At 37.6% G+C, this 14,461-nt stretch overlaps 1 protein-coding gene across 1 annotated transcript; it reads left to right on the forward strand.

The window, feature by feature from the left end:
• Window positions 1–340: 340 nt before the first annotated feature.
• THNSL1 (threonine synthase like 1) lies at window positions 341–10,730 on the forward strand. Its single transcript, XM_069458688.1, has 3 exons — window positions 341–427; window positions 6,400–6,571; window positions 7,848–10,730. Exon 3 carries the CDS (start codon window positions 7,903–7,905, stop codon window positions 10,144–10,146), a length of 2,244 nt encoding a protein of 747 aa, XP_069314789.1. The 5' UTR covers window positions 341–427; window positions 6,400–6,571; window positions 7,848–7,902; the 3' UTR covers window positions 10,147–10,730.
• Window positions 10,731–14,461: the final 3,731 nt, after the last annotated feature.

A 14,461-nucleotide genomic window follows, 5' to 3' on the forward strand; every position in this document is an offset into this window, starting at 1 on the left:
CTGGAGAGAAGGAAAAATCCTGCCACAGTCGGAAACGCAACTGGTGCGCAGGCGCCACACAATGAGGCCCTTGTGCGCATGCCCGAATCCCGGCGGGGGCGGGGCGTGCGGCCGAGGCTTCGCGGGCTCACGGCCGTCGCCGGAGCGCGGCGCGGGAGGGGAGGAGCCGGAGAAGCTCCGAGGGCTTGGGTAGGCTGGAGCGCCGGAGGAGAGTCAGGTGCCCGGAGCGAGGCCGCTCGGAGACTGGGCGTGGGGCGCAGGCGCGCAGGCGCAGGCGCAGAGGCGGAGGCCGCGGCGCGGGGGCGGGGCCGGGGCCGGGCGAGGTCCAGAGGTGCGGGGCTCCGTCTGCTGAGGCTGCACTAGCGGCTCCTGGACGCTCCTTCCCATTTCCTTTCCTTTCCCCCGTCTTCTCAGTGAGAGTTTCTTGGTGAGTTACTGGAGGAGAAAGAAAGGAAAACTAGAAGCCAGTCCGTTCCCATCGCATGCTTTCCCCTCCTCCCCAGGGCTCCCTCCCTTTCCGCTGCTCGGTTGTAATCGCGCCTCAGTGTCTGCGCTCGTGAGTCCTGCGCGGCCGGTCGGGGCTCCGCGGAGACCCCCGCGCGGCCCCGCCCGCCACCTGTGTGAGTGCGTCCCCGCGTCCCCCGGGCCTCGCGCACCTGTCGCGCCGGCCCTGCCGGGGGCTCCCTGCGCTCTCCTGCCCCTGCCGCTCAGCCCCCCGCTCTGTCTGCCCCTGGGGCGGTCCGTGGTCTCTCCCCACGGACCGGTGGACCCGATCGCTTTGAACGAGCGGCCTACACTAGGAGGAGAAGCCTTTTAAATGGGCCTTTAAATTGTTGCCCATGTTTTGGTGTCCCTTTTTGAAAATTGTCTTCTGAGAAGCGGTTTCATTCTGTTTTGCACCATTTGGTCTTCCGTAAACCTGTTTATGCACATGTGACCGCCAAAGGAAACTCATTTAGGCGCCTCTACCCGAATGTCTAAAAGACATTGTGGTGATACGATTTGGGAAGGAAGATGGGTGGCCGTGAACCAGCCTTGCAGAGGTCAGTCACTCTGCCCAAAGGAAATAAAGCTGCCCCGAGATAAGAGAGAACACTGAGTTTGGGTTTCTGGCTGCCTGGCTGCTTGGTGGAGGGATTAAAACAGCAGGATGACTGGAGAACTTTTTAGTTCCTACCTAAAAGGCTTTCCTGAATGTGTAGATCCTTATTGTGGGCTCTTACTGAATTTCACTAGATAAGAATAAATTTAGGTTTTTGTTATCCAGTTGTCAGGTTTTTTATTTTTATCCTGGGCGTTGAACATTTCAGAGGAATAACCTCTTTGGGAAAGATTTTCCTGATTTCTTTACGTTAGATTGTCTGTCTTCCAAAACATTTTAGATAGATTTTTAGATTTAGATCTAGACCTATGTCACTTTGCCCCTTTCTTTTCGCCTTTGAGTATTTTATGATTTTGATTTTTGTTTAGTATGTATAGAGAAAAATTTGTTGGAACTGTCCTTATACGTGCTAACATTTGAACTAAGGATGCATAGAATGAAAACACCATTAGCCAAGTAGATAGTCATTGACCAAAGCTTATAAATTTTTCTAATTAGAAGGAACATGTTGGAACTATTTGTGTTAATCAGTTCCTGAAAGAACAAGCATGATTTCTCTGGTTAGCACCAACTGGCCTTAGCTAGCCTTGATTTTCTGGGTTTAGTGAAATAAAATAATTTTTACTGTTGTCAGTGTATTTATTGTGCTTTTAAAAATACTAAACAGAATTTCATTAAGACCTCACTGTAGAATATTTAGTTTATGGTCATAAAGAAGCTGTTAAATCATTTGGGAAGGAATATTTTTTTCTTAGACACTTGGTCTGTAATTCAGCTTGCCTTTTAAAAGTATGTTTAATATATTTCCAATTTTTATAGTTCCCTTAAAGTGTCACTAGTGTTCAAGAAAATGCCTGTGTCCAACATCCTGTCCACAGGGAATTATTAATAATATTAGTATATACCTTCAGAAATCAACAAACTTTTTCTGTAAAGGGCTAGAGAGTAAATATTTGAGACCTCTGCAGGCCCAGGTGTTATCTGTCACACCTACTTAGCTTTGTCATTTTAGCTCAAAAGCAACCAAAGACAATACCGAATAAATGAACAAATGAATGAGTGATGTTGTGTTTCAGTAAAACTTAATTTACAAAAATGATGGTGGACCAGATTTGGCCTGTAAATTATATTAGGTTATTAAGTATGAAATGTCCGATTTCCTTAAATACTAAGTTTGACAGTTGATATCTCTGACGTTTCACTTTGATACTTCTTGTTTTATTTTTATTGTGAAGGTACATCTTCAGTCTTTCAAACACATTTTTGGCTTGTGATTATCTTTCAGAAAAATTTTTACAGCAATTTTTGTGAAACTGTGGCTAAGTCAAACATTTGTGTTATTTTCGAATATGAGTTCCTTTGTAGAACCAAGGCAGCATAGACAGCTTGAAGTATCAATGAAGTGTTTGGGAAGGATGTGGCTAATGAACGCACAGTATGTCGATGGTTTGAGAAGTTCCATTCTGGCGATTTTAATCTTGAAAATGAGCCATGTGGGCAACCAGAGACCAAGGTGGGTAATGATGAGCTGAAAGCTGTAGTGGAAGCGAATCCATCTCAAGCTACGCATGAATTAGCAGTAAGGTTTGATGTTACTATTCCAATAATATTGGACCACTTGAAACAAATTGGCAAGGTGAAGAAGCTGGACAGATGGGTTCCACATGGATTAAATGGGTGTCAGAAGAGAAATCGTCTTGAAGCTTGCTTTTCTTTGCTGTCACAACATAAAGGTGAACAGTTTCTCCACCGCATTGTTACATGTGATGAAAAATGGATTCTTTTTGACAATCACAAGCATAAAGTGTGGAAAACACAGTCCAAAACCAGATATTCATCAAAAAAACTAGTGGTGTCTGTTTGGTGGTCCAGTGCTGGTATTATCTGCTACAGCTTCATGAAACCTTGTCAGACAATTGCAGAGAAAGTCTACTGCAACCAGTTGGGTGAAATGATGAGGATGCTTGCCATTAAGCAGTTGAGATTGGTCAATAGAGACAGGCCAACCCTCTTGCAAGACAACTCTCAACCACATGGTGCACAAACAATGCTGCTCAAGCTGCAGCTGCTGGAGTTGGAAACTCGCTGTCATCCACTGTATTCACCAGACCTTGCACCAACTGACTACCACTTCTTCCATGCTTTGGACCGCTCCTTGTAAGGAAAAACATTCAATTCTCTACAAACTGTGGAAAAGACCTTTTGCGATTTCATCGCCATTGGCTCTCCAGGCTTCTTCGCTGCTGGCATGAACAAGCTACTGTTAGGATGGCAAAACTGTGTTGATAGTTTAGGTACATACTTGGATTAATTGTACTGCTTTTTGTTTGAGATATGCTACACTTTTGATTAGAAATCGGACATTTCATATTTAGTGACCCAAAATAGTTTGCACAGATACAGGTGGTATGCATGTGTTGTACATGAACAAATTATGGTTTTTTGCTAAAGATCATTTTAATCTATTATATTTAAATGAATAAAATGGGCATAGATGGGGATATAAGACAATTGGAAGGAAAATAAACCCTTTATAAAGACAGCTTCTTTATAATATTTTTCAGTTATAGAATTAACTTAAGTCTTTTCAACTAAATACTTGAGATCATTAAGAGGCTATCTAATAGCAGAAGTCTAATGACAGAAAAAAATGGAGGCAGCTTTGATAGTACATATAAAGACAAAGATAAGCAGTGAACTTACAGAATTATGCTTTTGGTTGTAAGTTCCTTGTGATTACAACATGGCCCTGGAGCGTGGTCCTTTCACCCTCTCCACCTCTTTATTTCATGGAAGTAGGAGGTACTCAGAGGATTTTTGGTCAGTAGTCAGAAGCAACAGAGCTTAACTTGCATTTGGCTATTTTATGTCCTGATACACAGTCGGCCCTTTGTATCCATGAATTCTGCATTCACAGATTCAACCAACTGTGGATCAAAAATATTAAAAATACAACAATAATAAATAAAAATACAACATAGCATAACAACTATAGAACATTTACATTGTATTATAAGTTATCTAGAAATGATTTAAAGTATACAGGAGAATGTGTGTAGGTTACATGCAAATATTAATGCTGCACCATTTTATGTAAGGGAGTTGGGCATCCAAGGGTTTTTCTCACTCCAAAGTCCATGCTGTAAACCACTAACTCTCCAGTATCATCCTCTCAGTGCTTCATCCAAATCATTGCTAAACGTATTAAAGATAACAGTATCGGCCGGGCACGGTGGCTCATGCCTGTAATCCTAGCACTCTGGGAGGCCGAGGCAGGTGGATCTCTTGAGGTCGGGAGTTCGAGACCAGCCTGAGCAAGAGTGAGACCCCCCGTCTCTACTAAAAATAGAAAGAAATTATATGGACAACTAAAATATATATATAGAAAAAATTAGCCGGGCATGGTGGTGCATGCCTGTAGTCCCAGCTACTCGGGAGGCTGAGGCAGTAGGATCGCTTAAGCCCAGGAGTTTGAGGTTCCTGTGAGCTAGGCTGACGCCACAGCACTCACTCTAACCCGGGCAACAGAGCGAGACTCGGTCTCTAAAAAAAAAAAAAGGTAACAGTATCAAGACCGGAGGCCTTGGAATGCACTACCAGAAATTTCCCTCTATTAATCAGAACTTAAGTTTGTATACTTACTTGAAAAAAATCCTCGAATCTTTTTTTCCCATTTCTCTATGAATTTTAAAAATTTAAAATAAGCCATGGATAATGCTTTGGTGCAGTCTGTATTTATGCCTTCTATATAGCAAATATATTCCTGATTGGCCACTGCAGCAGATATTTTCAGAAAAGAAATGAGAGTATTACCTCTTAAGTAAAAACTCAATTTACGGATGAATGTCACATGTTGTAGGCATTATTCCATCTTGTCTTTTGGTTTGCTTAAAAATGTTGAGGCCCTAAAATCAATTTGTGGCTAAGTGTTACAAAATAAAATTGAATATGTAACTTAAGATAGAATTCGTCTTCTTTTCTCAGAAATTGTATTTGTTACATGTTATAGCACTTAATTGCCTTCTGCTAGTCTAAGGAAAATTTTTCTGGTGAAATAATATTGATACAGAATTTATAAATTGAACTGTCATAATTTTCTCTTTTTAATCCATATATATTTTGCTACCCCAAAGTCTTGAAAAAGGGAAATGAGATAAAATTTTTGAATGAGGGCATAGGGAAAGTAAAACAAAGGAAAAAAAGAAAAGTGAGATTACAGAAGATAAGTTGACCTTAACACACAGTGTTTGCCTTACGGTCTACTTTTAACAAAATTGACGTTAAACATCGTAGCAACCAACAGAAAGTGGAAGAAAAGATAATTTAAAAGATTTAGTGTCCATGGAAAAAACAAGATCTATACAATTATTACTGATACAGAGATCAGAAAGAAAGTCATGTATTGTAAACTCAAAAAGAAGACACTCTAATGTTATCAGCAAAAGTCTCCTGAAGAGGAGGTTAATCAGGCTGTTTTGTACAGTGCCCTCAAAACAGTACCAGAATACTGTTTAATAAAATAAATTGCTGATATAGTTCAAGTATATAATTCTTTCTGATCCTTGGTTTACTCCAGGGAAAGGATTAGACTGTGGTTGACAACACAATTCTTGATTCAGGGGTGAGTACCACTATTTTCTCTGAAGGGTTATAGACAAACCAAACCATAAAAAAATACCTAGTCTTGTGCTTAGATATTCTGATTCAATTTATATATTCTTAGTCCATTGTCTTTGAGTGACAATGATTAATATTGCTATATATATTCTTTTGTGTTAGCCACTAGGTTATGTGGATATGTTAGCCACTAGGATAATTTATAAAATAGCTTTGTGTGGCAGATACTTCATTTGGGCTTTCTACAGTAGCTATTATTATATATAAATCATGTAGTGATTCAGATGGATAGATAACCTAAAAGAACAATTCAGACTCATTTCATAGCTTTAGTCCACCGATTTTTTCCCTCTGATCATTAAATATGCAGTTACATCATTAAAATTTCAGGTGTCATTGTGAAAGATCTTATATTTGTTATTATATTTGGTTATATTGTCTTTGTTATTGCTTGGTAGCAGAAATTCCTTCAATACTGTTTAGTAAAATTCTTTTCTATGATAAGACACATATTTAAAAACCAGTATCTTAATCTTTTGATAACAGATTTGGGGAAACATGAAAAGGGTCAATTTTTCTGTATATTTAAAATTTCGGATGAATTCTTTAATAATAGGCTATGTGTAAAATTTTATGATACTATATGCAGTTATGATTAACTTGACATTTTTCCATTATAGACTCCACTTTCGGCAAAGATCAGCTTTGTCTCCGAATCAACAAACTCTTCATCTAAGATTGGTTCCTGTGTGTCCTGTGTTTACAACTCAGTGGGAGTTAAGAACAGCACATACGAGCTGAAAAGTCAAATAAGGAAATGAATTACTTCTCTTGACAATTCCAGTTGTACTTGTAAGTTAAATTCAGAGTTAGCTTAAAATTGTTTAAATGTTTAAGTGTTTCAGTAGCATGGAAAATCAGAGTATACAATTGAAAATTTTTACATATTAAACATACCACCTAATATGGTTTAGTTGCGTATTGTGAAAAGTCCCACTGTGTGTCTGTGAAGTTACTTTAGGCAATTTACATGAACATTGCAGAGTTATTAAATTGCATTTTACATGACTAAAAATTTGACTTGTGTGGCATATATTATTGTTTTAATGGTGAGTATATTTCCAAAGACAGGGACTTGATCAGTATGAGGAATTGTAGAGCTGAATGCCAGAATAATTTTTTCCTCTCATCATTGGAAACATTCTTGTTTCTTGGCTATCACTCTGGAATCTGGAATTTGAGTTAAGTCTCTCCACTGATGATGTTTATAGGATCAGAAACAAAAGCGATCGTTCCGTGCAGATAAGGTTATGGTTATGTGGCCTTTGACCTCATTGCTGGTTATTAATTTTTTTCTTAACTATTTGTATAATATTATACTTTTAACTTTGGCCTTTTTTAAGGCCTTCAATATGAATAATACTGATCGTCAGCAGTAGGCATAAAAAAAAGCACATAAGAAAGAAAATGTCTTACCTTTGTCCTGTAGTTTGGAAAATATTTAAGTATTTCATAAGCAAATATGTTCTTTTATTCTGGTTTCCTGTTGTGAATTCTATAAGAAATTTATAAGTAACATTATAGTCTATCAACATATTCATATAACTAAGGAGAAATTAAATACAAAGAGTATTGTTCAGCTGTTGTGAATTGCAAGTAAATAGCACTCCAACTCCAAATAATCTTTATATGTGTTATAAACCAATAAACTATGAAAGAGTTTTCATTACAATATTTCATAAAAGGAAAATAAATACTAATTTTACTTAGTATATTTTTAAAAAGCATCTATTGCATTTTCTAAATAAGGTTTCTATTTATAGTTACAAATTTTTAAAGTTTTGATTTTTCAGTGTCTTTTTTAAATTTTTTTATATTTAATAATTTCTTTCTGCCACGGCTTTCTGACTGAGATTTTTCAGTGTCTTGAGATTGAAGATATTAAAAATGATAATATGCAATATATGAGAATTTGAATTGGAATGCTTTTTTAAAGTATCCCATAAGTTTGGAAGATTTTTGAACAGTTTATGTACTGTGAGCATGGTCATATTCAGTCTTATTGGGATTTTAACAGTCTATTGAAGTTAGTAACAAAATGTCTTTTTTGTTTTTATGTTTCGCAAAGGGCTAAAGCCAATTTTTAGGTCGGCTTGGGCAGAAAAGAGAAAAGAGAAAAGAGAATGCTCCACTTTAACCGATGTCAGCATCTGAAACAGATAACACAGAAATGTTTTTCTAGCATACGCGTTAAAACGGATAAACACGCACAGTTCTTTCTTTCGAGAACCATTGCACTTGCAGAATTAAGGAAGTCATGGCATTCCACCCACTCTCTTGTTGGAGACAAAAATATTATTCTGATGGGACCTCCTGGTGCTGGGAAAACAACAGTAGGCAGAATAATAGGTCAGAAACTAGGTTGTTGTGTCATAGATGTGGATGATGATATCCTTGAAAAAACCTGGAATATGAGTGTGTCTGAAAAATTACAGGATGTTGGTAATGAGCAATTTTTAGAAGAGGAAGGAAAAGCTGTGTTAAACTTCTCTGCATCTGGAAGTGTGATTTCCCTTACTGGGTCCAATCCAATGCATGATGCTAGCATGTGGCATCTGAAGCAAAATGGAATAGTTGTATACCTGGATGTGCCTCTAATAGATATAATTAGTCGTCTAAAGTTAATGAAGGTAGATAGGATCGTAGGTCAGAATTCTGGAACGTCTATGAAGGACTTGCTTAAATTTAGAAAACAGTATTATAAGAAATGGTACGACACTCGTGTTTTCTGTGAGAGCGGGGCTTCCCCAGAGGAGGTAGCTGACAAAGTGCTAAGTGCAGTTAAAAGATACCAAGATGTAGACTCAGAAACATTCATTTCAACGAGACACATTTGGCCCAAAGACTACGAACAGAAGGTTTCAGCAAAATTCTTCAGCGAAGCTGTGATCGAGGGTTTAGCTTCTGATGGTGGACTCTTTGTTCCTGAGAAGGAGTTTCCAAAATTAAGCTGTGGGGAGTGGAAAAGCTTAGTCGGAGCAACCTACATAGAAAGATCACAGATACTACTGGAAAGGTGCATACATCCTGCAGACATCCCTGCTGCCAGATTGGGAGAAATGATTGAAACTGCTTATGGGGAAAACTTCACCTGCTCAAAAATCGCCCCCGTCAGGCACCTTTCGGGCAACCAGTTCATCCTGGAGTTGTTCCACGGACCAACGGGATCATTTAAAGATTTGTCTTTACAGCTGATGCCTCATTTTTTTGCACACTGCATTCCACCAAGCTGCAACTATATGATACTTGTCGCTACTTCGGGAGACACAGGGAGCGCAGTCTTAAATGGTTTTAGTCGTCTTAATAAGAATGACAAGCAAAGGATAGCTGTGGTCACATTTTTTCCTGAGAATGGAGTGAGTGATTTTCAAAAAGCACAAATAATTGGCAGTCAGAGAGAAAATGGATGGGCCGTGGGTGTCACATCAGATTTCGATTTTTGCCAGACAGCTGTAAAAAGAATTTTTGAAGATTCTGACTTTACTGGCTTTCTTACTGTGGAATATGGAACACTCTTAAGTTCAGCTAATTCCATAAACTGGGGCCGCCTGCTTCCCCAGATAGTTTACCATGCTTCCGCGTATCTTGATCTCGTTAGCCAAGGATTTATTCCTTTTGGAAGTCCAGTTGATGTCTGTATTCCCACAGGAAACTTTGGTAACATATTGGCAGCGGTGTATGCCAAACTGATGGGAATCCCCATTCGAAAGTTTATCTGTGCCTCTAATCAGAACCATGTTTTGACTGATTTTATAAAAACAGGACATTACGATCTGAGGGAAAGAAAATTAGCACAAACCTTTTCACCATCCATAGACATTCTCAAATCTTCAAACCTAGAACGACACTTACACTTAATGTCTAATAAAGATGGACAACTAATGACAAAATTATTCAATCAGTTAGAAAATCAGCACCACTTCCAGATAGAAAAGATCCTAGTTGAGAAACTTCAGCAGGATTTTGTAGCTGACTGGTGCTCCGAGGGAGAGTGCCTAGCGGCTATTAACTCCACCTACAACACTTCAGGGTATATTCTGGATCCACACACTGCGGTCGCAAAAGTGGTTGCAGACCGAATGCAGGACAAAACGTGCCCAGTGATCATCTCAGCCACAGCTCATTACTCCAAGTTTGCACCTGCTATCATGCAGGCTCTAAAGATTCAAGGAATCAACCAGACTTCCTCAAGTCAGCTGTATCTGCTGGGTTCATACAATGCGTTACCTCCACTGCATGGAGCTTTACTAGAGAGAACAAAACAGCAGGAGAAGGTGGAGTACCAGGTCTGCGCCGCTGATGTGAGCGTCCTGAAGGATCATGTGGAAAAACTAATCCAAAAATCAATTCACATGAAAGTTTCCTGAGTAAAATATTTTTGTATGGTGATAAGCAGCATGTCATAATAAATCTCAGAAGTTGATCTGGAGTACAATGGCAATTTGTTTTTATGTAAACATATATCTGTCTGTTATCTTTTGGAATGTCACTGGCCTCATCTCTAGGACTGACGCATTATGCCCGCACTGTACCTCCTTAGACAGAAGTGACACAAGGGAGCATAGCGCGTGGACCTTTGTGCTGTCTGTGCTCACGAGGGATGTGTCAGTTTCCACCCCCACACCCTCACTGTCCTGTGGACCAGCATGTCTGGTATTCAATTTGGCAATCAAAGTATTTAAGCACGGTTGTTAAGTACTACATCTGTAAACCATTTAGTAGTTATCTGTTGACTAGAAAGTTCATTTACCACTCAAAATGGCTAACTTGCATGGGGGAGGTAAGCTCATCTGTTAGGATTCGGGCCAGTGTTTTGAACCCTCAGACTCCATTTCGTACTGCAATGACACGTGTCCCACACCATCCAAATCAGACAAGTGCTCCGTCCTTCCCGCCCCTTTGGATGATTAGAGTTAGAGTGATGAAGTCTGAAAATCAAGACGTAATTGAAATCCAGGATGAACCAGTCAACAGAACTACTTAATAGTGGAAACAAATAATATTACCTATTTCAAAAGGAAAGTTTTCCAAAATTGAGAGTATTTGAATAATCATAATAGTGTATTTATAGTAATAGACAGCAGTTTTTCTATATTATTTGGAGTCCATGCCTATGTAATTTGTCTACTGTCTCTCTTTTCAGTGAACATTGTCTTTTTCAGCAAATAAAACCACACACAATGGATGCATATATTTAATTTGTATTCCTTTGTAGTAACAATGCTAAACTAAATGGTTTTAACCATGATTTCCATTTGTGAATTTACTGGATGTTTTGTTTCTGAATTAAAGATTGTCAGGCCCCGTTGTGTAATGGACTATTCTCAACCACAAGATGGCATTCCTAACATGATTTGTCTTTCCTGATAACATTCTGCTTCATTTTCTGGGAGAACTACCTCCATGAAGAAATATATTAAAAGTTGTAATGAGGAAAAATCCTTAATCATTTAATAAGAGCAATTTGTTTTAAAACAATTTAGACATTAAACCAATGACATGTCAACATCAGATATCTGGCTTAGCTTCTGAAAGGTAAATTCTGAAACCAAAAATTGAAAACCAGGAGCAGTTCTAAGAAAATAATGGAAGATTAAAAGTTCTGCACTTATTCATGTATGTTATTATTTTATCATTTACTTTTAAGGGTATTTGTTTCAGCAGATAATAATATTTAGAAAATGCATCTAAATGTTCACTATGTACATGAGAATGCATTATTTTTCTGAAAGTGCAAGGGACAATGTTTTCAGAAGACATGATTTCTGCCCTCAAGAACTGTAGTTAACGAGACAACACATGAACATTAAATCATGTACAACACAAAAGCGTTATTACAAGATAGTGAATAAGTGAAAAGTGAGTGTTGCAGCCATGTGCTGTGAGGTTTAAAAGGGAAGGCTTGCCCAGGAATAGTCAGAAAACGTTTCACGGGGGATACAGAACCTGAAAGGCAAGTCTTGAAGGATGGGAAGATTTTCTAAGTGAAAAGGAAAGGGGAAAACATTCTAGGCAGAGAAGCAATGAAGGTGAAATGCCCAAGAGCCCATTTCTGTTTATCTGGGCACAGCCAATTTTCTCACTATCCAAATCAGTTATTTCTTGTCTTCACTTTTTCTCAAAATGAACTCTGGCCCTTCATGCTTCATTCAAAAGAAACAAGTGACCATACGGCTGATATCTATAGATGCGCATTGGATGCTATTCCTTTCATTCTGTTCAAATAAGTTGCTTCATCAGCTGTTTCCCTCCCGTTTCTTCAAATTCTCCCCTCTAATGGAACCTTTCTATGGCATTTAGATTCCCCTTTTTCGTATATTAGGAAGCATAAGAACAAAATCTCTCTGAACATCCACATTTTCCCCATTTACCCTTTTTTTATGCTCCAGTCAACATAGAGACCTTCAAAGACTTGTCTACATACATGGTCTCCACTTTCTCACCTGTCTTTTTCTCCAGAGAGTGTAAAATGTATGTACAGCTTAAAGATGACGACTCCCTAAGTACTCACCACCTCACTTAAGAACAGAACACGACTCACTCCTTTGGTGCTTGCCATGGCTCTTCTTTGACTACGTTCACTTCTCTGCCCCAGAGGTAACCTATCCCGAATTTTCTGTTTTTCATTCCATTTTCTATAGTTTTGCATTATTTAGTTTTGACTCTTTGAATTTTATATAAATGGACTCATATATATTTATGTGTTATTCCATGGCATATTTCTTTTGCTCAGAAACTTTAGAATTCATCCATCCAGATGAAGCCACATTTGTTGATTTTTATTACTAAGTAATGTTCTATTGTATGAATACCACAGTCTATCCATTTACCAGCCAGTTGACATTTAAATTTATCTGTTATAAAATTTATGTTGAAGGTTAGTGAGTATAGACTTCTAAACATTTGTGATTTTTTTTAATAGCATGTAAAAATAGTTTTTATATCTTGACATTATTAAAATAAAAATGTATGTGTTTATGAAGTGAAAAATTATCAGTTTTCAGGCTTTGGTTATAATTTCTAGCTCTGACTATCTTTGAAATTATTTTACAATATCATAAATATAGCAAATTTGTAAGATTTTTGAGAAAGAAATGAGGTTTTACAGTTATATATTAATGGAAATTGTAAAATCTGCTTCCATCAAAATGTAGTTTAGAAGACAAATTGTTTTGCATGAAGTTTTAGTTAGATTTTAATAGAATTCACTTTCAAAAATAATCATTGATGGCAAGTATTATTTCTCTCAATCCATTATTTATAAACACTTGATAATTCAGACTACTTAATGTTAGTAAAACAACAAACAAACAAAACAAATTAACTGTTTATATGTGAACCTCAAACCAATGGAAACATAGTACTGTTTTTGTCCCCATCCAGGAATATGAATAAAATCTACATATGACATAGTTATTTGTGTGGGCCCCATATGTGCATTCCAGCCACTAAAATCATTAGTTTTATCTTCCTGAAACCTTTACTTTAAAAACAAATAGGCTTCTTCACAAACATGTTCTTCTGACTCAAAAAAGCAAAGCCAAGAAAGTTGCTAATGTCATGGAAAAAGGGCATGTCAAATACAAGAAACCAAATCAGCATAACTGATAAACAGCAATACTCTGATCAACTGGCAATGTTTTGATCAGAGCCCTCATCCAAAAGTTGGGATTGTAGAAGGATGCTGTAGTCAGGTTAACTGTTTTGTTTTTCTTTTTCAATGCAGAGCTCTTTATCTTTTTCTGAATTCTTAGGATTTTTTTTCATCTAATTGGTACTAACGATTGTTTTGAGAAGTCACTGCAGTAAAGTTTCAAGTATAGATAGATGTAGCACTAGTTTTTAGATTATCATTATTGACTACTGAGATTTTAGTGGCCTATAAAATGCAGAGTTGCTAACGGTAGGTAAATTTCATTTGCAAATATTAGGGGAGTTTATAATTTTAAATTACTTTAATCCACAATAGAATTGTTTTTAATGAACAAATTCTCATACTTGGTGAATGAATTCTAAAATGGACCAATTTAATATTATCTAATAGTAAATTTAATGATATCTTTGTGAGGTTTTTTTAAAGCGAATGCTTTATTACCATTTTTAAAATGGAAACATTGAGGTAGCTATTTTCAGAGCTCATGAGAAATGCTGAAATAGGAAAAAAGCCCTAGGAACCATTTTAAACAATTAAAACAAGTAAAAAAATAAAATAAAATAATAGCAACAAACAATCTTTTTGGCATTCAAGGCACAAATATTAACATATGTTAATTTTTAATGACTAATTCCTGATTAAATTAGGCTTGCCTATGTTCATGATGACATTAAAACTTAATTTATAACCACATGCTCACCAGTGGGTTTTATTTTGAAGCTATGTTAAAAATACTGTCTGGGGTGTGCTCAGCAGCACGAGCTCCAGGCCTGCGACCCGTGCTGTGCCACACTTTGTTTAGCCATTTACCCATCTGTGGACATGTGCGTTGCTTCTACAGTTTGGCTATTGTGGGTATTGCTGCTATACACATCGGCGTACTAATACACTCAGGCTTTCTAGACCCTGCTTTCAATTCTTTCAGTTATATGCCCAGAAGTGGAGTTGCTGGATCATATTGTAATTCTATTTTTAATTTTTTGAATAATGCTCACACTGTTTTCTATAGCAGCTGCACCATTTATATT

Source organism: Eulemur rufifrons, chromosome 25 (assembly GCF_041146395.1).
Source record: "Eulemur rufifrons isolate Redbay chromosome 25, OSU_ERuf_1, whole genome shotgun sequence".
Lineage (NCBI taxonomy): Eukaryota > Metazoa > Chordata > Mammalia > Primates > Lemuridae > Eulemur > Eulemur rufifrons.

Bases quoted from the DNA above. Each gene is read 5' to 3' on its own strand.
- THNSL1 (XM_069458688.1), top strand. From the start codon at position 7,903: ATGCTCCACTTTAACCGATGTCAGCATCTGAAACAGATAACACAGAAA.